Genomic DNA, 27,131 nt, shown 5'->3' with positions numbered 1-27,131 from the left:
AGCCCTCGCCTCTGCGCTTGCCTTAACCGGCCGGCCAGAGTGGATTCGCAAGAGCGGGACCTATGCTCCAGGTTGGAAGTGTAAAATGTCATAACGCCGGCGGCCTGCTGAATGGAACACCAGGAACCAAGCTACCGCAGACTCACCTCTCGACAACCTTTTAGCCACTCTCAAGTGTTGCTCTGTTGTCGCACCGTGCGTGCGGCCGTTTTGCAGGGCCCACTCAATGAGTTGGCGAGTCACCGCCTGCCTTTTACAATTGTGAGACTAATTGTCACGGCAGGTGTCCGATAGTCTCCTCCCATAGCCCTTTAACCAGTTCATCCAACTTTCAAAACAATAACCCATGACCTTAGCTCCCATCGCAGCACAAAAGTGCTGCACTGCAATAGTCTTTGCACCTGGCGGGGACCATCTCCGGTTGTATCATATTGTGCGCTCGGGGATGGTATCCGCCACGTGTATCCCTTGCCTTTAGATTAAAATGTCTAAAAGGGCCTCTGTGATGTTGGCTTTGGCCCCACGCATGCCTCCCAAAGGTCCGGGACCCCATGGTCCCGAGATATGGAAAAGACAAACAAATAATAATAATAAAATGCTTTAATTGCACACTACAAAAATAAAACATAAATGAAAACGGTTACAAAGTGGTAGGTAACAACAGGCGGTCTTATCGCTAAAACAGCGGTCTCTTACAGACAACCTTCAGATAGTCGAGTGGCGATCGGAGAGAAGTTAACGGGTGATGCAAAAGAGAGAGACGGAAGAGGAAATTAAATCAAATTGGTATAATATAATACATAAACTACGAAAGTTCCTATAGGACAAAGTTTATGAAGTAGACAAATAATGATCCTTTAGCATCCTTTTGAAAATGGATAATGAAGTTGCACGTCGAATATCAATGGGCAGACCATTCCACAGTCGAACAGCACGAAAACTAAAAGAGTTACAGTAAAATTTAGAAGTGGAAGGAGGTGGGACAAGTAGCAAATTTTGCGCGCATCTGACAGAAGAAAGAAACTTAAATCGAGATTTGAGATAGCAAGGAGTATTCAAGTGAAACAGAGTGGCATATAGGAGAGAAAGAATATGTGTATGTATGTACTTAACAAAAGATTCCAAACAATCCTCATAGTCTCAGAGACAATAAGAATGCTTTTATTCATACTTTGAAATGGTTTATTCCTTAAATAAATATTGTTTTTAATTGTAACGCGAATATTTTGTGCAGCATGAGACCCTATTGATTGTCAGTAGTATTACATACATAAGTAGTCCATATAATACCAACCTCCATATAGCTAGGTAACAAATCAACTGAGCTGTACATGGAGTTTAGATATTGTTGATATAATACATAAGTAACCATTCCACCAAAAACAATTAGGATTACAACTTACAAGACTTTGTTGTAAAATTACGGAAACAATATATCTATTAATTTGCATACCGTTACTAAGTATCGGTAGATTACGAGTAGGTAGGTACTATGTATTTGTAAATGCATAGTAGGTAAATGTTGTCTAATAAGTGAAGCTCTAGGTGGACGTACAATGCGACGGTGATATATGGGGTATCGGACAATAGGGCCGAGGCGAATATTTCTACGCTTAGGTCAGGGCTGTCACCAACGGATGATGTCTTGTAATAATAGTTTATCATGTCGATATTGTCGATTATAAATCTAAGAACTTCGCCATCCTTATTCCTCCCGTAACCGTCGAACGTGCTGTGGGGTATAGGTTAAATTATGGTGTGGGCGATGGGCTAGCAACCTGTCGCTGCTGCTATAGGTATCACGATTTAGTTCTCTATCAATCCCTTAATTGTTAACGCCGTGTCTTGCGTGGGCGACGGTCGCGCGACCGTCGCCGTCGCGTCTCATACTTCCATATCGATAAGGTTTGGTTTCGTGTGCGTCGCATCGCCGTCGCGCGATCATCGCGCGACCGTCGCCCACGCAAGCCACAACGTAAGAGTCACACTCAAACTTGAGTAGCTTAATGTGCTCTTCCTTTAGGCATGACTTTATTTTTGTTTGTACTTATAAATCTATGTTTAAATATTGTAGGTACGCACAGCTGATACGTAATTATAAAACACAACAGCGTCCTCTGTCTGTCCTCCAGTACCTATCTCATTCCTGTGACTTGGAGATTAGTTCGTAAAAAAAACTTATACTGAAATAAATGTAAAAATAAATCGAAATATATACTGAAATAAATGTCATAATAGGTACTAAATAGTACCCTATACCAACATTCTCTGGCTATCGCCGAAGATGCCTAAATATGTCTAGTAAAATACCTGTGAAAGTTAAATATTAGGGTGCGTCTTATTTTATCGAATTTAAAATGTTCTATGTGGCACCCCCTAAAAATGATCTCTGCCACTAAAAAACGTTTGTAATTGTTTTTTTTTCAGAATTTTGCCGTTACATTATAGTTCCAAACTTAGATACTAGGCAACCCTAGAATCGCCCCAAGCCGCGACGACACGTCGGCGGTCACCCTTTATTGTCGCTTCGACATGTCGATATCGTGGCACGTCACTATGTGTAGCAGTCTGGTTAGTACGGTCTGCACTTTATCATTATTGCCAATACATGAGATACGCAGATGAGCATTTACATATTAAAAGTGTACGCTTAACAGTTCACACCCTTACTTGTTGTATGCTAGGATGCTGAACCAATTCATGTCAGTTATGCTGACCGAAGAATTTGTTCAAAAATTTATGACCGTTGTGATACTTTTATGTAAAATGTTCGTTTTCATGCCGGATTCGGAAAGCTCTGATAGGTGTATGTATTTAGGGTAGGTATACTATATCTATATACATACATATGCCTATAATAATTATGTTGATACCGCCATACGTGGCAACTTTATCTTTTGTGGTAAATTTAAAGATAGATAGCTTTTAATTTTATTTAAAAGTAGCGCAAAAATATGCAAATATTTGTTTTTAGTTTATATGGATAATTCACGTTCGACTGTACTACAGGTAAAGTTACTAAATAATTGCCAGGTACTGTGTTAACAGTATTGTATTAAATAGTCACGACGAAAAACGTTACAACTTAAGTAACTAATGAAAGTACCTTACGTTAACGCGCATGAAAGTTCCAACACCTGTGTTTGACATTCTCAAATAAATTTAAAAGAATTTGACGTAAATTACATAGTTAAGAATCTGACCGTTTGATTAAATTTACTTTGTGAGATGTCAAAGTTCAAAATAGGGTAAAACCGGGGTTTTACACGCAAACTATTTACCTTTTGTTTAAACTTACTCGTGCGCTACCCTACCTACCTACACCTACAGACTACCTATGACTAATTGATGCACGTATAATATTAAATCTAGATGTTTAGCTTTCTATATAGGCATTGACTTGTTAAAAATATATTTGGTTTAATTCCTTTTGCATACAGACAGTCATTAATTGTGAGATTTGTGAGACTTACACAATTCCTTCACCATATTATACACCTTGTTTTTTTGTTTTCCGTTAAATTCGACATGATTGTCGTTAGGTTCGTTATCAGGAACCACCCTATATATCACTTTTAGTTAAATTCGCAAAAAAAAAATCATACTTTTCATCCATAATAAATGAATTAATTAGTGTGAGAGACCCTTTAGAATAATACTCAAGTTGGTGTCAAGTGATTGACGGCACATGTCAAAACAAATAACATTGGGAAGTGGTAAAGGCTGTCAAACACGTGTTCAGTAGTTATTCTTATTTTTTTAATAACTCGATAATCGTAAGAGTTAAGACGCTAGTTTCTTAGAGAAATTAATTGTATTTGATCTAAAGAACCATCCCTTAAAATTAACGGAATTCAATAAAAACAGGGTGTATACGAATCATAATCATTACGGATAACATATTTAATATTGCACCGGTTCATCGAAGTCTCGAGGACCTTTTACAAACATAACAAATTCCAAGACTGATTCAGAAAAAAAAAATTATGATATTAGCACAATCAAACTTGTGCTAATATTGAATTGTGGTATTGGTATTTGTTCATCGGAGATCAGACCATTGCGTTGTCAAAAGCCTTAATTTTAATTACACAATAAAGTTCACGCACAAAGCGGTCTACACTCCACATTAGCTCGACTATTGATACTAAAACCATGCTAAAACATCCACATTTATTGCCTACAAGTTTGCTGAATGGATGCCAATGAAATGCCATTAAATTTCATACCTATGTAAAGTTGCGCAAAGTTACCAATTAAAATTTACTACGATGCTAAAAACCATGCATATATTTTAAAATAACCATACGTATGTACTTATTTATAAACATGAACGTATCATTTAGGTCTATCCTGAACTAAATATTACCTGACATTCCAGTCAAAGATGTCAGAGGTCAAAGTGGGGATACGAATGGGGTAAAATACAGACACGCAAGTAGTAACCATTGTTTAAACTGCTAATTTAAAAGTAGGTATACCTTTTGTTCATTACAGTGTTATGATTTCGTTAACAATACATATTTGTTTTAGAGGCTTGTATGTTTAATTAAAAATTTGAAGTATTAAACAAAATAACAATAAGGTACAGCTTTGATGTAAAAAATTACGAATTTGTTGCAACAGTGTTCAACAGGCCCGTCAGGCCGTCATTGTTAAAAGATATACAATTTAATTTAGTGCAAATGTGAAACATAATAATATTTTTACAATTAACAATAACATTAACATTGCTAAGTAATAAGTTACGATAAAGCGAAATTATTTACTGGTCATTGTTCATGTTCATGCAGATATTGTCCATTATGAAGGTACAAATTGTAACAATAGAGATAGATTCATTCGTCTAGGAAAGGGGTTAGATTACACGGGGTCTTTTAACATGTGTATTCTTTATTTATGGTCAATTATGTCCTGCAAACGGACTTTGTGAATAAAATTATGGACGGGTTATTAGTGTTGTTTCTGTTATTTACGAATGTTGTCTGGATTTAGTTGTCTTACTCTGAAAATCTTGTGATGCAATGGAGTCGCATTGTATTAAATATTGATAAAAATAAAACGAATAGGCTGAGAAAATATATAGTTTTTAAGAGGACTCTTGTAACAACTAAGTATATATTATAAAACTGAGGGGGGACTGAAATCTTCTCGAGGCTGAGGCGTAGGGTTAGAGCCGGCATAGCTTTATTTGACGTTCATATGCGCATTGTAATATGCCTACTTGAAAAATAAATATTTCATTTTCATTTTCATTTTTTTTCATAAAAAAAAAATTGATTCCGAATGTTACGAATTCCCCGTAGGAAAGTACCTGTATAAGTGTATTTCGTATATGTATGTCCGGTAGTTTTAATCTCTAAACCTATGTATTATACCTATACCTACCCGGGTACTCGTAAAAACAATCACACCTAAAATCAAATTTTGGTTGTGACTCAGTTTGAAAAAAAAATTCAAAGATTTTTGTAAAGCTCAGTCACTTCAGATTATCAGACTCGCGAGTTCTTTAACTCACAGAAGCACTGTCATTCATTTTATTCTTCTAATTCGTGTGGCCAAAATATGTTAATTTAATAGTTCGGCTCCATGTATTTCATACTCTAACGAAATTTGTCGTCGTTTCTCAACAACAATGTCAAAAGTAACACACGATGTGTCTAAAAGAAACCATGTCGCATTTTATAGGACCAGCTCTAGCCATAAATTCTCTACTTTATGACCTAGAATTAATGCTTTCAGCTCATTACTGGCTATTCTTGGCGTATTTGTTTATGGGTCAAATAAGAATTACTGTGTGAAAGGAGAAAAAGGGGTGACTTAGAGGCAAGGGCCGCCGTAGCGTCTTTGTAATTGACACAGGTCTAAACACTTGGGGTTGTATGGGATGGGACGTATTAATCAGAAGTATAAAGGAGATAAATGTTCTTTAGAAATGGATCAAGAAAACAGTAATGATGTACAATAGGTAAATACGAGGAACATGATAATGTTGGTATAAAAGCAATAAATGGTATAAAAAAGCATTACTAGCTACCATCAATGATTAAATTGATTAATTACCAAAAATACCATAAAGTATTTTAAAGACAGGGAATTGATATATGAAACTAATGCCAATTAAAAAAAAAATCAGCTTCTACAACAAAACGAGGAATCACTCAGATGGACAAAGAGTAATGTAGTTTCAAAATTAGGCTACTCGTAAGTCAGGAATAATAAAAACCAAAATAAAGAAGAAGCTAGTTATAATTTAACTTTCTTTTAGACTCTACTTTACTATAGTGTGAACAACGATCAAATTTAATGACCATTCCAACTGAATAGGTAGATAAAAATCAGAACTATTGAAGAAGTCTCGAACTGGTTCAGCAAAAGAGCAATTCTCTATTGAACACGGTTATTACCTTGTTTAATAAACATTGCAACATTGTTGATTATTACGGAACCAGTTCCCAAAACGATTAAACTGTAACGAAGGGTCAGAAGCCCTTCAGAAACAAGTGACAACTGCGCAAAAAATCAAAACTAACAATGAAGACAACCAGAAGTACATTTTAATACCCTTGTCTTTATAATAGATTTCAATGTTGCACACATTTTTAATGGTCTATAAAGGATTCTTTTTAATATTTCAGTTTCGATGTGAATATAAGTTATTAATTTGGCCAAATTTTTATTAAGAACGGTTCGTGAAATCAGGTTTAGCGCTTTGTAGTTTTATGACTCTGGGAAAAATCAATCCAACTTGACAATTGAGAAAACAAGCAAACGGTTAAAATTAAAAAAAAGTTTGCAGCGAATTGCTAAAGGATATGTAGATACCTAATACAAAATACGCCAAACAGTTATTTGAGAGTTTTTTTTAGAAGTTTCGCAATGATTTAAATCTGAGTAAATATTGAAATGAGTTCGTGTTATGTTTCGAACTCATTTCAATATTTACTCAGATCTAAAATAATTTTTAAGAAAAAAAAACCGCCTTCCTTTGGGATTTTGGTGATAAACACTTTCAAATGTTGGATTATGCTATCAATTCGTCTGTATATTTTTTAATGTTTGTAATCGATATCTCCGTCATTTCTGAACCAATTTTGAAATTTGGATGATTCTGAAGTACTTCCAGATGATAATGATTATAAAAACGGAACTCTAACCAGGGGCGGCTCACTCTTCATCAGCAGTTCCACTGCACCAAATGTCACTGTTCTGGACGTAAGTGCATGCTGTTCTTATGAAAATACCAAAGTCACTATAAGTGTGCCGTTCAGATTTGAGGAGTTCCATTCTGACCATCATCAGGAGTTCCACTGCACCAAATGTCACTGTTCCGTACGTAAATGCATGCTGTTCCTTTAAAAACATAAAAATTACCATATGTATGCCTTTCAGATTTGAGGAGTTCCCTCGATTTCTCCAGGATCCCATCATCAGAACTGGGTTCTGAGAAAAATGGGACCAATCTGTATGCATATACATTCAATCAAAAATAAAAATTTTCAAAATTGGTCCAGTAACGACGGAGATATCGAGGAACAAACATTAAAAAAAATAAAAAAAAAAACAAAAAAAAATACAGACGAATAGAGAACCCCTTCCTTTGAGATTTGGAAGGCGGTTAAAAACTCTTACCTAACACCAAGTTTATTTTAAACGGATTACGGGAATGAACTCACAAATGTTTGGCGTCATTAACAGTTTGGTAGAGATTTCAACACTAAGCGTAATAACAAATTTTAACTGAAATAACTGGTCTGATAAAGCAATTAAACATTATTTCTATCAATTCAATGACAGTAACATTACAGAGTCCATCACGATGAAATGTGACTCTTCCTAACGACAAACTTACAATTCATATGATTTTTTATAAAAAAATATTTTATTTACTCCAAGGGTCACTCTTACAAAAGGTATACGTTACATCATTTAATATCCTATTTCACACCTCTCCAAACATTTAACGATCGCACATTAACACAGAAGAACAAAGAAAGCACATCATTAGTTTCAAAATGGTCAAATAATGACCATGAATAAATAATACAGTGAGATAAGGAAGTCCATGAGGGTTAAATCATAACAAAAGATCAGGGGTCGCACTAGGAGACGTTTTTGGGCCAGTATTAATTGTACGTGACAAAATTGACACAAAGCATGCCTTTGATGTGTGAGACAGATAATGTTGTGAAGTGTGTGATTGAACCTTTTGTGAGGAAGAAGCTTTGAATGAGATTAATAATGACTACCGTCATGCTTCATTAACTAAAATTGAAAATATTGAAGTCCTACCGACACTGTAAGCTTTACTGAGAATACGTGTAAGTCTAGTAAGTTCTATACCAAATCTTGTCTTATAGGTTAACACATATGTATATTTAATACTCTGGTAAGTTCAACTAGGGAAAACATACAATTATTGGAGTAGAAAATAGACCACTTAATTTGAACTTGAAAACAGATTTATCAGTAGGTACTTTATATCTGACTAGTAATTCCTTCCAGGTAGGCTGTTTCGACGAGGAGCTAATTCATAGGAAGCAATTTATAAATTCTCAACGCATGCAACTATGCTTACCATTTTACATTCCCTAACATGACTCACCTTACAATTCATCTTAATACTTAAGCATCTGATCTCAAAGGTTCACGACCTTTCAAATAGGAGCACGTCGTGATTTAAACATGACAAAAGGACTGAAGTGGACCAAACGTCACATTTTTTTATAATATATTCAAAATATGCATTGTGTGTGGTGCCTTTTTATTGGGCAGGGGTTAAACAATGACATTCAAATCAAGATGATCTCTTTACACACTTCATTTTAAATCGGTAAAAAATAGACAAAGCATTGGTCCTTTTAATGACAATAGAAGATTGTGTGATGGACAATAATTTATTTACGCATCATTAAGTTGGTGATAAGATCGGAGTTTTGATGAAGTTTTGTTATTAAGATTCTCATGGTTGTAAAGTATGAAAATTTTATGGTGGGAATTAAAATTAAGCTATGACAGTGATCATTTTTTCATAAAGTGGTTAATACAATGTACTGAATGTAAGTACGGTGTCAATGTAAAATAAAATGCAAATTGTAATTTAATTACTGTGATGTCGAGATGAGGTATAAGTTTCATGAATTTCATTTGACTTTTTGTGAACTTTTGCGATTTCGTGAAAAATAAAAATACTTACAATGAAAGATGGTTTAAATAATTTTGGGGTTCAGTAAAGAACAAAAAGTATTTTGGCAGTATTGCCGAAATAAAATTAAACAATCACAGTTCCCATAACATGTTGTATACTTAATATTAAGATGTTGTAATAAAGATTATTTTATTTTATTTATTTCCATAGTGACCCATATGCATAAGATAGTTTGACACTGAACTTTGAACGTGTTGAAATATAAGGTGTTTTTTTTTAGATAAAAATTAATCGACCGAATTTACAGCATAAATTTAATCATGTCCGGTCAGTTTGACTCTATGAATAATTTCTGTGTAGGTACTACCTATAGACTGTGTACTACCTACAAGTGTCTTTTCCTCTACAGGTCGCAATACCTACTCGGAATTCTCAACAGATTCTTCTGAAGTGTTGTGACAAGATTTGATGATGAAATAGATTTTTTTACTCGCCAATTGACATGACAAACTGTAAGGCTACGTCCACACGTTGTTAGTTAGCTTTACCTTCTTCAATATTTTACCCAACATCGTATATCATTTTGCTCATGTATTAGTTTTAGCCTTATTCAAAATTATAGTTGCTTTTTAACCCCCGACGCAAAAACGACGGGGTGTTATAAGTTTGACGTGTCTGTCTGTCTGTATGTTTGTTTGCTTGTCTGTCCGTCTGTGTGTGTGTGTGTGTGTGTGTCTGTCTGTGGCATCGTAGCTCCCGAACGGATGAACCGATTTAGATTTAGTTTTTTTTTACTAAAAACTGAGTTATAAGTAATAAAAATACAACTAAAGATGTCAAAGAAGTACACTACCACGACTTTATGGTAGGGACTCGAACTTGATCATTTTTATTTACACAATGCAGTGTGACCAAGATGAATGTCTTCAAACTTGACAAATTGTAGTTTTCAGAGTTGTATAAAACAAGAATTTTCTTCGTAACAAAGAAAATACATGTCGTTATGGACCAGAGTCTAATTTCACCAACAATGGCACTGGACAATGCTCAAACGACAAATTCTAGTTCTTTATTGCCGAGCTTTCTTACATACATCCTATTTGTTTCTTCCCGAATGTACGGAAGCTCGCAATAAGCTCGCTGAAAAGAATATTATTTACGAGCGAGACAAGAACGGAGGTAATATTTAGATGACATAGTCTATTTTTGCGGAGTTTTGTGCGACATTTACAAAACTTGTGTGGGGTATAACTGCACAGAGATAGTAAAAAAAAAAAAAATTAAAAGGCACATGTAGATACCTAACTAGTATAAAATCATTAAGTAATTTTTTTGTTTCAAAAATCCTCAAGTTTCGACAGAATGTTGCAAATTGCCAGTATTGGAAATTATAGAGTTCTTTTACAATTACTAGAAAATGTCGTCATCGTATTCATCAAATAGAAGTGTAATAATCAATCAACACGTAGAAGTATTTTTTCATCTAAAAATGTATTGAAAAACGAAATCTAAAAATGTTACAGTAAGAATGACTTACTTCCTCAAATATACTGTGGCCATAAGTAAAAATTCGTACGTGCTATGGTGTAGACGTCCCCATAAATTTCCCGCGTAAAAGGTCGCTAATGGTATTTGCGATTGTATGTTTACTTCGATATTAAAGTATGGAGAAAAATATTTAATGGATGAGGAAAATTGCTACGGTTTAAGATGATTTGTTGACTGGATTCTTAGCTGTAATTCAAAGTATTTATGACTGTGCGATATAAAATGTGTCTTTTGTACTATTATAGCTAGTTATAAATATCTACTCGAAAACAGACTGTCTGGAATGACATACCTATACAGATTGTCTATTTAGTCGCCAGTAGTAATTTACGAGGTGAAATTATATGTAGATTATACTGAGTAATTTTTACATGGGCCCAAAAGACGCAAAAGATGGCTTTTTCATACATTTGACAATTTCTATGAGAACAGTGACACTGTTTGATATGAGGAAAGTGACCGCTTTACATCAGGCGGACCGTATACTTGTTTGCCACCGACGTAGTATAAAAAAAAAAAGTATTTTGGGATTTGTCCCATAGTAAAAGTTGCTCGGTATCAGCTATACATTCGCCTCGATATGTGTCACATGATTAGTACTAGTAACGTTAACAATCTCATTGTCTCCCGCAGAACCGGAAACTAATTATTGTAAGCGTATCAAGACAAATTAATTACGGACATCTCGTAATTGCCAGCGATGATTGCTATCCGAGATGACTGGTCAATTACACGCTGAACAAATAATTGCATTAAATGAACTAATGGTGTTAATGAGAGTGTATGTAAACAAACTCGGCAATATAAACTTGTCTAGTTACGACATACATAGCTAGTAGGGTCATGCAAAGATAAATGACAAGTTTTAAAGCCCATTAGATAAACACAAGTCTTTCTTACAAACGGGTACTAACTAATAAGGATAATATAGTTAAGGCTTATGTTATGGAGCGTCTACGAAAATAAAAATATAAAAGTTCTTTATTTTTATTTCTTTCTCATAATTCTTCACTTAAAGTCTCCCACCAAACTTAGTCAAAGGCAGCACGTCCCGCCATTTTTGAAATGTTCTATGATTTTTTTAGCTTTTGTGGGATTACATAAACCGACGATCAATGTTATAGTGTTATATCAATTATTAGAATGGTTACGGTACAGGAGATGAAAAAGTTAAGCATTTCTATAAAGCATATGACTTATTTATTTATGAATTTACGATTACGATAAAATTACATAGTACTTAATCTTTACAGTCGTCCTGTTATAAAATCCGTCGTGAATGAGTACCTACTAGTATTTGTCAACGCCGGGCGTCGAACCTGTTAAACTGACTTTATGGTCACTGCATGCACTTTATTGCACAGGGCATTATGCGTATAAAGTCACTGGAAGAAACATTTCGCAGTTAACGTCTGGGAAATACAAAAAGGATAGAACTGTCCGCAACAGTTTTTGTATAAAATGTCAGTTACCCGAGATGCATTCGTCAATGCTTACTGATTTATTACTGTAAAAATCGATAAACCCGGAGCAAAGGTATGTTATACTGAAAATTACAGTTACAAAATGCAAAGACTTTCCTGTGCTACATACGTACATACTGCTTTAGTTTCCTGTAGAGACGGGACATATACTACCATATATTGTATGTACTTAGCTTAAGTTTGTATGTCATATTATGTTATACATATATAATATGTTTTTATACAATTAACATCTGCTAAACCTAGTATTATTATTAGCTACAGTGGTTATTCTAATTCCTCTATATCTGCAAAACGCGCGTCAGTGTTAATTCAATTTTTGGGAGCACTGCACTGACACAGAGTTGCGGTTTGTGGCGGGACTTATTAGCTGCTACTTTGACACAGTCGGATTTCAATGTACCAACGGTAGTAGAGTACCAATCAATTTATTGAAAATAGTAAATGTAACATAGTATCTAAGGGTCTGACCTCGTCACGCAGCAGACGTCTATGGAACCAATTTACGAACGCTTTAACGGTGCTAAACAACCAGCAGAATGATATCTTCACCAAACTATAGGTACATACTATAGGTTTTCATGATTTTACAAAAACTGTAAGAACCTTGTATTTTTTGCACAAGCGGGGTAACTAAACTCATCAATTTCATAAATGCTAAAAGCTATCTAAAACGGTGTCCTATACTGAATTGAAGAATGTGACTGATTTTTTTTGGAAATATATTAACAAGAATATTTTTGATATATCGTCACTACTTTTAAAAAACTTGTATCTTCGTCTGTCAATGAAAAGAAAATTGTAAATTGAAAGTATTTATGGAAATATAGACTTACTGCGTTTTAACAGCAGAATACGAGATTTTTTTTGATATATCTGAAATCAACAGGTAAGTAAACTACTAATAAATCTGTCACAATAATATCCTCCAAATTTGTAAGAATTTTGAGTAAAGAATAGCTAAACTTAGGTTTTTGTTTGTCCTGAGGAAACACATTTTTTTATTTATTTGCATGTTTGTCATCAGATTTTCCTTACAACATAATGTGTATTCATTTTAAACTTTAATAAGAAATGAATTTGAAACTACATGATATACTTATGATCGACTTAATATGTAACTCTCACAAGTAGAAATAAATAACATATCGATGTGCTAAATCTTGTTTTCCTCACTCATTTTATAGTCCATAACAGATCAAATAAACTACAATGTTATCAATTGACCAGTTGCCAATTTGGGAACAAGTTGGGAAGTTTTAAGTGAACAATCTGCGAGTTGGGATCTTCGCAATATCAGTAACATTTCACAACAACGTCGTAAAGGGACCGTCCTCACTCCTGACCTGCCTCACATAACTTCAGTTGAGGCAGTGTTTAGGGCTAGCATGGCTTTCGTCTAAAATATTGAAGTCTTGTACTAGCCATATAATTTTATTAACCTCGTATTTTAAATTTTGAATAGGGTGCATCGGGGTAACTTTGAAGTACAGAAATGCTCGAGTAATTTCAAAAGGGGAATCTTGATATGATAGACATAATGGTGATTTTTATGTGACTTTCGAAATTAGACGGCTTTCGAAATTACCCCAATGCGCCCTACTGAAATATTTTGAATAAAAAGCTATTCTTTACTTAACTATGCCATACGTCGTAGCTTGTAGCATAGTTAAGTAATCTCTAAATATAATGATTTTTGAATTATTGATATTGATCCATACTATCCATACTAATCCATACTAATATTATAAATGGGAAAGTGTGTGTGTCTGTTTGTTTGTCCGTCTTTCACGGCAAAACGGAGCGACGAATTGACGTGATTTTTTATGTGGAGATAGTTGAAGGGATGGAAAGTGACATAGGCTACATTTTGTTTCTTTCTAAAGCCACGGGCAAAAGCTAGTAATTGATAAACAGATGAAGGATTTTAAATGTTAAGTGATGGTAATGATTTTAAATGATAAATAAATGGTAAATTATTTTACACGTAGGTAATATTTTCCTTGTGTTGATGCGGTATACAACTGTATTTCATAAAAATATGAGCAAATTTTGTTTAACCATTGCGCCTTAAAACCCTAGGTTATATGTTTTTATCCCTTTTTTGGGTTTCGGGAGTAGCACAAGGGCACGAGAAATTACTTAGAAACTTGTTGCCTCCTATAAAACGGTACTGTTATAATATAATTTAGAACTGACAGTTTGTTCTTGAATGTTAACATCGTTGATCATACATACATACAATCACGCCTGTGTCCCATGAAGGGGTAGGCAGAGCACATGAAACTACTCAAGTTTCAGTGCCACTCTTGGCAAATAAGGAGTTGACTGAAAACGAAACTGTGACACTGCAGTGACAGGTTGCCAGCCTCATGATCATGCTAGACCTAAATCAAACTGAATCACGCTGTAGGTATTCAGCTTTACGCTCCAATAAAATATAATAAGTTTACTTGCCGTTAATCCATTATGTCAGTTAGAGGGATACATTGTTTTATGTGAAAAAACAATAGTACATCTTAATCACATACAAGTGGCGATAAATTAAAACACGACCAAAAGAACGTGCGTACGCGTATGTACGACGATTTTTGAGTACATGGCCCTAAGAAGTTTCGACCTGACAAGAAATGCACTTTACGAACTAGTGCGGGGAAAAAACACCATGTGTACTTTTTGAAAAAATATTTCGATGGTGATCTTAGTATCGAAAACTCTTCTCACGTTTTTATTATTCTATGTAGGTAATTGTCTAAACAAAATAATCTACATTTTCAGGAAAGGCTGAAACGGGCCATTTTTTCAAAGTTGTCCACTCCAAATTTTGTTTGGATTTGGAAATTTTTATGTGGTTTCCACTCAGAATCACGAGCAATCTTGATACCTTGAAAGACCTCGCTATTCTGAGTATGAATCGCGTAAAAAATACCCATGTTACAAAAATAGTGGGGTGGACAACTTTGAAAAAAAAAATGGCCCAAATAAATTATTCGGTGACTAAGATTCGTCAAAATACTCGTATTTATACCTACTTAATTTTACATACGTATACTATAATACAGTACATAATACATTATCTGCCTTGTTTTGTCGAACATAGATTTAATATGGAGGTAATAAAACGTGGAATATTTTCATTACTCTCCGCCATGACAGCTACTGTTTAAATAAGCAATTTCGCGTCTCTGTAAAAGTTTTTAATACTTATTGGACTGAGTGACGGCAACATTGTATGTTTCGCCGGAAATTTAGAAGGGATTTTCATATTTACGTAGTATGTTGCTAAACGCGCTTATGGGTGTTTCGCTTTACAGATTTACATTTATTCAAATGCAGGATAAGTCTATAAGTTACTGAATTGTTAATTTTATTACAGAAAATCAGAAATATTATAGAAGTCAATAAGCATTTTTTCACAAATTCACAAGGATTATCGCTCTTGCGTATTGCACCAGACTATATACATAGGATTTATTTCATACTAAGAATCGTATACGTAATATCATATAGGATCATACTAATCGTAATATCGTACCTCCATACGTGATATCATGATATTAAAATAAAGAAATATGTCATTCGTTCTTATAAAAAATAAAAACACGCAAAAATACTTGGGGAAAATGTGATTTGAGCCACTTCCAGGCTGCGAAACAGCGCCATCTAGTTTTAAGCCTAAAAAACCCATACCTACATTTCAGGGGCTTTGTCAGTCCTGTATTATATCGTTCTTGGTATAACCATTATTTAGCTATTTTTCAGAAAATGTGTTCAACGTTTAATCAAACCATAATGTTAATACGAGAATAGCGTGGTAGATTTTATTGTCTACCATTTCTGCCACGCCCATAGCTTCACCGACTAAAAGGTTCATCAGTTTATGCCAACATTCGATCCAAATATTGGTAGTACCTATTAAACTGTCATGTGCTTGGAGGCTACCGTCAGTTCTTAATACGTTAGGTACTAGATAGAGACAACATCACAGAAAAGGTGTAATGTAATTTTTGGTTTTACATATTAAGTAACCGTTTGGGGCCTGTTGATTTTCTCCATACATAAGTCATTTTTCGTGATATGTTCGATGTACCTAAAGAGGCAGAGGTTACACTGGTGCGTGTAAGGCACATTTGACCAAATGTTTCATGCTTGTTGAAGCCAAAGCAAATGTTGGTGAGCGCATTAAGCTAAGTGGCGTGCATATTGGTGCAATAAGCAATTTGATCGCGTTTGGATTGATTATTACTGGAAAAATGTGTTTTAACAGATATCAAGAAACATTGGGGAGATTTCGTGCATACAATACAATAAAATACAAATATTATTTATTGCTTACCAATAAAACAAGATGACATCAAAAAAAAATAAACACAGAACTTTATCTATGGTTTGGTGGATGGTGGTGGTGCATGTAGTCAAAGACATATGTAACTCCGTATAGACGGATAAGGTCTAAGAAAAAAACGTACCTCGAAGCCATAGAGAAAAAGGTACGGTGGCTTAATGGCGTTAAACCTTTGGGGAACGTTAGGCTAGATGGATAATATTAATATTTGACATTTTAATACATATCAAGCTAAGAATATGGGCCGAATTGTCAAAACAGGTTCAAAAGTTTTAAGCTTTTGTCGAGAGATGGCAGTCTATGCACTGTGATTACACATTTTACTTTGACAGTAACTCTCTAAAATACTCGATCCTCTTTGTTGTAGTAATCTTAGCTATCGTTTTTAGGGTTCCGTAGTCAACTAGGAACCCTTATAGTTTCGCCATGTCTGTCTGTCCGTCCGTCCGTCCGTCCGCGGATAATCTCAGTAACCGTTAGCACTAGAAAGCTGAAATTTGGTACCAATATGTATATCAATCACGCCAACAAAGTGCAAAAAAAAAATGTTTTATTAGGGTACCCCCTTACATGTAAAGTTTGGGCTGATATTTTTTTTTCATTCCAACCCTAACGTGTGATATATTGTTAGATAGATATTTAATTACAAAATTAATGAGGGTTTACTAAGATCGTTTTTTGATAATAATAATATTTTCGGAAATAATCGCTCCTAAAGGAAAAAAAGTGCGTCCCCCACCCCCTCTAACTTTTGAACCATATGTTTAAAAAATATGAAAAAAATCACAGAAGTAGAATTTTATAAAGAATTTCTAGGAAAATTGTTTTGAACTTGATAGGTTCAGTAGTTTTTGAGAAAAATACGGAAAACTACGGAACCCTACACTGAGCGTGGCACGACACGCTCTTGGCCGGTTTTTTATATTTGTAGTTTTGTTTTGTTTAACGTTCGAGTCCATAAATATCGGAGAAATCCAAAGATTTAAAATAAATTAACATACAAAGCTGCAAAGGTACATAATTATGTATCTGAAACAGATTATTAATGAGTGAAAAACAAAAATCTTAGCGTCTCAAATCTATATGTAAACAGCTTTAAGGTAGGTAGAGTTACTAATATTAAAAAAAAATATTTAACCCTTTACTTCACCCTATCTTATTGCATATACAGATAGTTATGAGTAGGTATACTATAATGAGTATTGATAACCATAATTTTAATATAAATTATGTACCTGTCTATTTATTTAATCACACATCAAATTTAAAACGAACATAAAAGTGTCCTGTACTGTACTGCAACAAAGGGCTATAAAGTAATGTTTGCGTACTTCAGAAAACTGCTCATATGTTGTACTTTCATACTCTTTATCATTTGTAATAAAGACAATTATTCCCTGAACTAAGGCTTCACTACCTTTGTTTTCTTATAGGTATGATATTAAATGTTTTATTTTTTGCAGTGGACGTGCTTTGACCTATTTTACATCACGAACTGCAACTTTTAACGGCCCGCGTATCCTTTTTTTGCCTAAGAAAGGTGTAGAGCAATCGAATAAGGGCTGACTATATTTATAATTTTAAATTGTTATATGTACTTATAACTAAAGTACAGCCGTGACGACTGTAATAGATTTATAAAATTAATTTAATTACTGAAACAAAAAGTCGGCAGCACATCCTGGCTTGGATTGCTTTAGCCGCACATTAGAGGCAGACAAGCAGGTCGCAGCCGCCTTAAGTTTATCTTAGGGCTAGGGGCTTAAAACACCCCATAAGATAGTCTCATAAGAAAAGTAATTTTTGAATAAAGTGACTTTCATATATGTCAATAAAAGTGACATTACTATTTTAATTCAAAATTTCTCTTTATTTATTCACAAGTTACTTTTATTTATTTAACCTCTATGAAAGTACTTACATAGTCATGTCGTGAGCAAAGACTTATTTAAAGCAAACGGCCAACGGCGACTCCAGCCCACCTGTAGGCCAATGACTCATTACAGTGGTGACTCACCAACTCACCGTAGTGTTAGCTGCTGCGGAACCTGATGAAATCGCCGCGGACGATGACCCGTGTCATCATGGGGTGTTACTTGCAGTAAATGAGGAGTGTGTGATGCTATGCTATTTATTCACTCACCTGCTGGACATTTTTTTGTCAAGTAATGTGGTAGTTTTGCTCATATGATGAACTTAGAATATAAAAACTTCTCTGACACTTGTCTTCCAGTAATATACAAATTATATTTCCCAAGTAGCATTTTCTTTTCTGTGTGTGAAGAAAACTAGTGCCGTGTTTATGGGACACTTGTATTTGTACACAGATTGACCAAGGGCCTTTCTCAAAACTGAAAATTACAAGTTACAAGCGAAAGTTACTTTCCAACTTGTCATATTAGACATTCACAACCACGTAAATTGTAATTTGTAGCTTCGAGAAATGGGCCTCAAGTCTCACGGTAAGCTAATAATGTTGGCACCGATTAGTACTATTTTAGTGTAGTAGCCCATAGGCACACTCCGTCTCTATATCTAGATAAGTGCGATAGTTTGAAGCATAACATAATATTAACTGTTTCTTCAACCTACATACTTATTACGTAGTTTGGAGTTACCTAATAGATATGGATAGCTAAATAAAAACTTAAGTGAAAAAAAACTTTATTCACTTAAAAATCATTACAACTACATACTTTGCATTGTAGTAGGAGGATCTTGTAGCCGGAATCACGCCTGTTTTCTGAAAGTATAAAAATAAAAATACATTAACACTGTAAAACAACTGTTGTAAATTACCCTACTCTTACATAATATACCCCGTTGCACTTACTGCCAAATTTCTTTTAAGCTACTATAATTTGGCACCTCTGACATTTTCCTAACCAATTTCAAAAGTTTCGAGCATTCCAGAAGAAATCTTTAAGCTTCACGTGCATGCAGCTTATGTGTGTATATGACATAATTAAATAGAAGATTTAGTAACCAAATAAATTATGAAGCGGTTCTTTTTTCTACCTAATATATGTATAATTATTATATTCTTCATAAGATTACCTAAAACAACAGTTGAATTCACTTTGTTTTTGGTCGGGACAGTGTTTGGGCATATTTATGCATACGTGTCGGACTTATTTGTTTTCTAAATAGATGCCACGATGTTTAATTATGTTGTACTATGTACAATTAAATGCCTATGGATGGAAAACAAGTTAAAAAATGTCAAAACAGAGAACGTTTTTAATAAAAGTAAAAATCAAATTCAATTTATTTTCTATCTCAATACAAAACCATGTTTTGCTAACCTGTACAATAAACAAATTCAATCATTCGCAGCGAAACCTTTGAAAAATACACAAAATCCAATAACCAATTGCAGCCCTGGAGCTATTGTCCGCGTGTCCATCCAAAACATACGTTTCCAAAGCCAAAGAACAAAGGGCCGACCGACGACCAAACAGAAAATGTAATTGACACACACTTTTTTATTACTAAAAAGCCATAGAACTGCAACGGCGGCTTCAAAGTCGGACATGACTCACAAACGATTGAAACGTTGGTCCGAATGAAAATATTGTTAATGCAAAAAACAAGTGACGATTTACCGACAAACGCAACCATATCCTCCTACAAGCTAATTTAGATTTTAAACACACAGAATTCTATTGAAAAAGAAACATATAAGAGATAAAATAAAAATTGTACTAAAGCTCCGTGGGTGGCAAAGACTACAGAGGCGGGACGTTTGCAAAATAAGTGATTCGGTATGATAAAAGAACTGGGCAGTGCAAATGTGACGGCAAAAACTTCAGACACAACAGTAACAGTGAGTATAGTGGGTGACCTTTCTAGGGACAAAGAGCTAAATGGCAGGGGAAGTCTCCTGTGGCGAGGGTTTAGCAAGAATAACGTCTTCACCGTTTGACCGTATCGAGAATTTGGAAGTAGCTAGGGTTGCTACTACAGTATAATTTGAAAAAATTGAATTTGTATTGATAATTAATTGTTTTAACTATTCAATATTCTATTTGTATTAATAAAATATCATCAAGAAATCTCAAAAGTTGATAATGTCTTAGGAACTAATAAATAATGCTTTGTGGCATTTGTAAATAAGCAAATTTAATTAATAATAATGAATGAATTCCCCGCTGCTGGCGGCACTCTAGGTTAGGTTTTTTATAATATGTTTATATACTTTTATATTGTTTTGTAAATGTTTTTATATTTTATTTTTATATACATATTGTAAAATACCTAACCTAAGAAGGAAAATAAATAATGAGAATGAATGAATTCAATCAAATTCGCTGAGCTCACATCGTTTAGGTAACGTAGGTGTATTTGTATTAAAGTTAATGAGCGCTAATATTACAAAATTTTCCTCCCGGACCACCAGGTTGAATTCCTAAATATGTTTTAAATCAATTTGACAACCCTAGAATGTTAACACAATTGACCGACATACATTATAACTTCTCATGTGAGCCCGACGAAGTTTCATCAATACCCTAATTATTTACAACCCCTACAATGTGGCTACTCTATTTTTACCGAAACCGTTTTTAGTATCCTTTAGCGTTTTATGATGGTAATTAGTCCCCGTCGCCTTTGTCTGGATAGAAAGGATCGATTGTCGCCAGACTGTCGGTAATTCCTTTCAATGCGATTGCATTGAGACCGTAAATACGTAATAAGGCTGTGAAAGCAATGACAGGGTCTTGAAGATTGTAAGTGCAGCAGGGTTGCTAATTAGTTTCGGTGTTTTTGTATGATGAAAAGTAATTATTATTGTCATTCGTTACTTGGCCATGTTTGGTTATTTTTTTATAAGTACGAAAAAATTAATGTGATATGTATACTTACCATTTAAATTCATGTTTGGTTTACTTTTGAATCAAAACATTGCTTGGATTACAAATTACTAATACCTTATTAGTTATTATTATTAGAAATAATAGAAATATAGCTAATACACAAGGATTCTTTTTATTAGTCGGCGGCAATCTAATCTGCAATCAGTGGCTGAAAGATAGTCATGTTACATCCTAGTATCTCACTTAATAGCGAGAGGAGGTACTCGTCGAGGTCTTCTTGCAGTTGACGAAGAGCATGCCGACGCCGATGCTCAGCAGCCAAACGCGCAAGCGCTGTGCGTAAAGAACTTCTAAGTGCTTTACAGGTTGAAGCTACCAAAGATTTCACTAACTATATGTGAAACAGCTTTGTGTCTTACTTGATCAAGCACGCATCCGGCTCGAGCGAGAGGAGGTACTCGTTGAGGCTCTTCTCGCAGTTGGCGTAGGCCATGCCGACGCCGGTACCGCCGCCGATGAACAGCGGCCACTTGCGAGCGCTGCGCAGGAAGAAGCTGCCCAGCATCCCGCCGATTATGAGGCCGGCAACTGGAAGGTAATGTCACATTGTAGTACAGTCAACCAATTTGAACCCAAGGCCACTCTACAACCATGTCAAAATGACAAGCAGTAAAAAAATTTCTTACAATCTGATTTACAACGTCACTATGACATAGTAGTTACAATTGGTTGACTGTATATTCGCCATCAGATAGACGTCTACCGATATTTGTTGGAGACTTGACATATTGGATATATTTGATAGGCAAGTAGGAAACTCGTATCGAGTGGTGATAAATTTTAAGTAGGTACGATCGAAATGAGAATTTTTAATAGACACGAGTTGACATTCTTTATTCGCATGCGTTTCCTTAAATAACTTTTCATAGCTAGATATAGCACTTTATATTTTCGATATTGTTACGTAATGTGTAAATTATTGCAGTAGTGCAATAAAATAATACCATGTGTTGTGTACTGTTGCAATATCCATACTTAATCGAAAATTTCCAAATATTATATTATGATCATAATATTTTGTTAGACCGCAGGCAAAAATATGGGTGATCATGGCGTTCCTTGCGAAACTTCTCCCGATGATTCAAAAGGGTATTTATAAGGCCCACTTGCACCAACCCCTTAACTCAGGGTTAGTGGGCTGTCATCTGTCAAATTCCATATAAAATGGTAGGTTAACCCTCGGGTTAACCCTCCATTTTCGTTGGTCCAAGTGGCCCTTAATAAATAAAAAAACGATAATTCTGTAATGCTGTAAGATACCATTCTTTAAAATAACTACATCAGGAATTAATAATTGTCTCAGGCTTATCTTTATGCTTTCAGTGGGGAATATCGATAGCTCTACATAATGAATACCTAATTCCACTTACTAGTTTTGACTCCTAGGTCCACAAAGCACGAATTATACCTTTCTTCGAAAGTCCTTGTATCGGGTGTAAGCATATCTTTCTTACTCAATACCGTTCAATTTGCTTATCACAATGCACATCATTAACACAGATTTACCAAAATTCTAAAAGAAATACATTATAAGCGCTACAATTTTTCATAATGAAACAATTTTTGATTTTTTAGACACTAGACACTTACAGCTGTCTATTTTGTTTTTCATGATGACAATTCGAGTAAAAAGTTGGCATGACTATTTTCTTACTTTCAGATCTATAATGAGTTTGTATTATTTTTTTAATAGTCGTGTGCAAGTTGCGGAAACTTTCCAAAAAAATCTTAAATTTCTTGAAAAATTCACGAAATATTCACGAAAAATTAAGGGAATTTAAATTTATGAAACGGAAAGCTTCCGTATGGTTGGATCCAAAAACATTGTCCATACAAATTATGGAAAGTTTCCGAAGTTTTCCTATGTGAAAATTTCAGAATTTTGGAAACTTTCCGTCAGCACATCAGTGCCTTTTAATAGCTTTCTAGTTCAAAATTATACTACTGCTTCAAGGTTATTAAGTTAAAAATTAACTTTTGTTTAACTTGTAATTTATGTAACTTTGTTGTATGGGTCACATTTTGGCTAGAGTGAGTAGCGTTACTAAATCGACACTCATGCTTGCGGGCAAAAATAATAAGACAACTTCTTAAAGATAGGTACTTAAATAAAAATACTAATTTACTGGCAGGCTGACCGAACCCTAGCGCTAATTTAATTTGATAGTTGATTTACCTAATTGTGTATCCACACATGTACATTTGGCAGCAAGTCTAACTAGCATATTAGGGAGATTGTCTTGTAATACGATCTACACAGCATTTGGGCTAATTCTGTCACAAAACGGGTACATATAATAATAAGCTAATCTTATTAAAGTCAGCGTCTGAGAACTTTAAAAAATTACACATTTTTGTTCATAATTTCTAATAATTTTTACAATCAATATAAATGATAATGAAAGTAAAAATAAATATAGCAATACATTTATAATTATTTTGTATACAATACTTTGCCAAGTATAGACTTTCATTAGGTAATAAATACCTATCAGGGAAAACTAATGACGAAATAAACAAAAAAACGCCTAAAGAAGCCACTGAAATGCTTTTAATATTTGTCAGTGACTTGCTTTGAACTTTAGTTTAGGCGCCTTTTTCATAGCACGACAATTACATATTTTATATTCGTTATTAATAATTATACTCAATTATTAGGCTAACTATTTAATGTAGAATCTTAGGAGTATCAACAGTCATTACAGTCTACATTAGGGAACTGTGCATAAAAATAAAAGTGCGGTTATTTAAAAAAATACAATAAATATGAGGAAAAGTAGAAAAACAAGGTACCTCTTTTAAGTCACTCAATAAACATTTTATCTACCTAAGGTATGCTCCAGGCACGTTAAGTAAATAATAAAATTAATAAATAAATATTGGGGACACCTTACACAGGTTTAGCCCCAAATGTATACATACTTAAATATATATAAATACATACTTATATACATAGAAAACATCCATGACTCAGGAACATCTGTTACTGGGATTCGAACCCAGGACCGCGGCTTAGCAGGCAGGGTCACTACCGACTGAGCCAGACCGGTCGTCAATAAAATCGCCAAGTAGTCATAAAATCGCATTAATTTATGAAGTTAGGGACCTATTGATGTAAAATTAGCCGTAAGGCTAATCTTATAAACGAATGACGAATTTCTAATAACATCAATCTATTACTTAAGAATTAAAATACAAATTTAACCTACTTGAAATAAGCAGTGGCAATACAAATGTAACGTTTATTACAGTGATCATACAGTTCGGTTTTGAAATTAAAAAGCTGGTTGTCAGGAAAATTGTTTCTTAATACATGTTGAAGTATTGTAAATAGCTTCAGGCAAAATTAACAATTAGTAAAATTATACTTTCAAAGGGAATATTGGGCATTTGCATAATGCTAAATGACAATATTTTGGGTAGGGGGAATCACACCCCTGCACGTTTTATTGTGAGTCAAAATAGATGCAGCGTCGTTGATCTCTGTCCGGGTGTTTATTTGAGACATTTGTCAAAGACCTTCGTGGTAACGGGGCTTGGGTCGCTTCATAAAGCATATTCAATAACAGTTTAGGTAGACGTAATTGCATGTGCAAGCAAAACATATAGGAGTAGTTAAGGGCCCATTTAGACGGTACGTGAAGTAGCATACGAGTTTAACATTGCGGTATTTGATGGCTGTGCAAAATCGTATGTAACCTGAACAGCCCGTAATATTATAACTAAAATCGCATGCGAGTTCGCACGCCGTCTAAATCAGGCCTAAGTTAGCAAAGTCACCGCTATGTTGTTGTATCGGACGTTCAGGAAAGGCGCTTGAGTTTCATCTTAATTATTCCTTATAATTGTACAGTTATACAGACTATACAGTTTTTTTCTTTTCACCATCATTTCTATCCTGGCATTTCTCCCGGCTTATACTTAACGCAAAGCTCATGGAATTTGCTAGCGAATATACGAAAATAAATATACTAATTAGAACTAAATTGTTCAGCATTTGCTGACATTTTCATGTGTGGTGTGGTAATTAAGTGACTACAGCTATATAAATAGCGTAAATGCGTTTCATACGTGCAAAAATTCATAAGGCATATTAATTTCATCGCAAATGAAAAATTCCACACTTCGCCCAAAAGGGTCACATGTCGTGGCTTGCATTTTAATTTTTGCGGACATAATAAAAATGGCGGCGTGAGCACAAATTAATATTCACGTAGGTAACTAATTTACATAAAGATTCAGTGAAAGAATATTTGTCTGTTTCACATTAAATTTATGAACCTATTTTTATTCATCACCTATTTAAGTATAAGTTGATTTCAGTGTTTATAGTTTAACCACCAGTTAGCACTCTTACAGGTGAAAACAGCAGTTGTCCTCATCTTGCCGATATTTTTATAAATTCAAGATTTCATAGAATTTCAGAAATAAGCTAAGGTAACCCCACTAAGGTCAGTGACGTGGTGACTTCTTTGACTAGACTTCGGCACATATTCACGCACCCACAATATATTAGCGTTTTATTCGTAACATTATAGTCAGTCACTCCACGTTTCCTCAACCTCAGCTAAGTCCATTATACAAACCAACGCACGTCCAATTAAGACCGAATCGCACTAATCGATGCAGTCTAAGCCGGTAATAGACAAAGGGCTTACCGGCAAACAAGCTGCAAGCTAATCGCGGAGAACTGCGTGTATTCGGAACACGCAGCATGATATCTTCGGTATTGCCTAGTACGAGTACCACGTGACTGACATATATTAGCGAATGTGTGCGTAAATTACTTACTTTCTAACCATATTATCTCACTAACGCTGTTCTTCCTTGCATGATCCGGAGTTTTTCCTGCGGCTCAAAGGAGCCTGAGATAAGGTAAGGTGGGAGAAGATTGAAGGGTTTTTCTTGCGGGGTAGGTAAGGTAAAATTCCGCTCATAGTGCTTCGTTATACGGAAGATTATTCATCATTAATGTGAGTGTGTTTAGTAAAACGTCCCACTTTGTCGGTTACCATTAAGGCGAGATTGACTTGTATCTTTATATGAATAAACTGAAAAAGCAGCTTTATAGCAATCGACAAAGTGGGACGTTTTCCCGTGCACACATTTACTTTACCTTACGATTTTGAACGAATCTCAAAAATAAGCGTATCAGGTATTCGTTTTTAGAAAGGTTAGTGCCGAATGACCCGATTAATGACTTACTTAAGTAGTATTGTAAGATATCCTGTACCTTTTCAATTAGTTTGTAAGCATGCCTGTGTACTTTTATAATGTACCTGTGTTCAAACTTTTGAATAAACGTCTTTATTATTATTATTTCCTTTATTTATTTCTTTTCTTAGATTAGGTTTTTTACAATATGAGTATAAAAGTAAAATAAAATAAAACACTTACAAAACAATATAAAACATATAAACACATTATAAAAAACCTAACCTAGGGTGCCGCCAGCAGCGGGGCAGGGCCCAAGCTGCCGGTGGTTAGGGCCGCAGAGAGAGGAACCGTCGGACTATCCGCGCTGTGTCCAAAATCACCGCCTTCTGCATCTGGCCCTTGATCCAACCACCGAGCGAGAGTCTCTTAAGATGTTGGTCGAGACTCTTCGCTATGAGACCGTTCGCTGAAACGACTATCGGGACAATGATCGTTGAATCAACATCCCACATGGTGGTTATCTCGTGAGCCAAGTCTAGGTACTTACTGGACTTGTCCTTCTCGGCTTTCAC

At 34.8% G+C, this 27,131-nt stretch overlaps 1 protein-coding gene across 1 annotated transcript in view; it reads right to left on the bottom strand.

Annotated features, from left to right (window-relative positions):
- Positions 1–19,172: 19,172 nt before the first annotated feature.
- LOC125228701 (MICOS complex subunit Mic10-like) overlaps positions 19,173–27,131 on the bottom strand; it is a 101,878-nt gene continuing 93,919 nt past the window's right edge. The window contains exons 3-4 of the mRNA XM_048133367.1: positions 21,762–21,930; positions 19,173–19,268 (exon numbers count right to left, since the gene is read on the bottom strand). Of these exons, the coding sequence (XP_047989324.1) occupies positions 19,256–19,268; positions 21,762–21,930 (182 nt within the window). The 3' untranslated portion in view covers positions 19,173–19,255. The remainder of the gene's footprint in view (positions 19,269–21,761; positions 21,931–27,131) is intronic.

This window comes from Leguminivora glycinivorella, chromosome 1 (assembly GCF_023078275.1).
Source record: "Leguminivora glycinivorella isolate SPB_JAAS2020 chromosome 1, LegGlyc_1.1, whole genome shotgun sequence".
NCBI classification, from domain to species: domain Eukaryota; kingdom Metazoa; phylum Arthropoda; class Insecta; order Lepidoptera; family Tortricidae; genus Leguminivora; species Leguminivora glycinivorella.
Note: the sequence above shows the minus strand (reverse complement) of the source record. Positions and strands in the feature narration are given on the sequence as shown.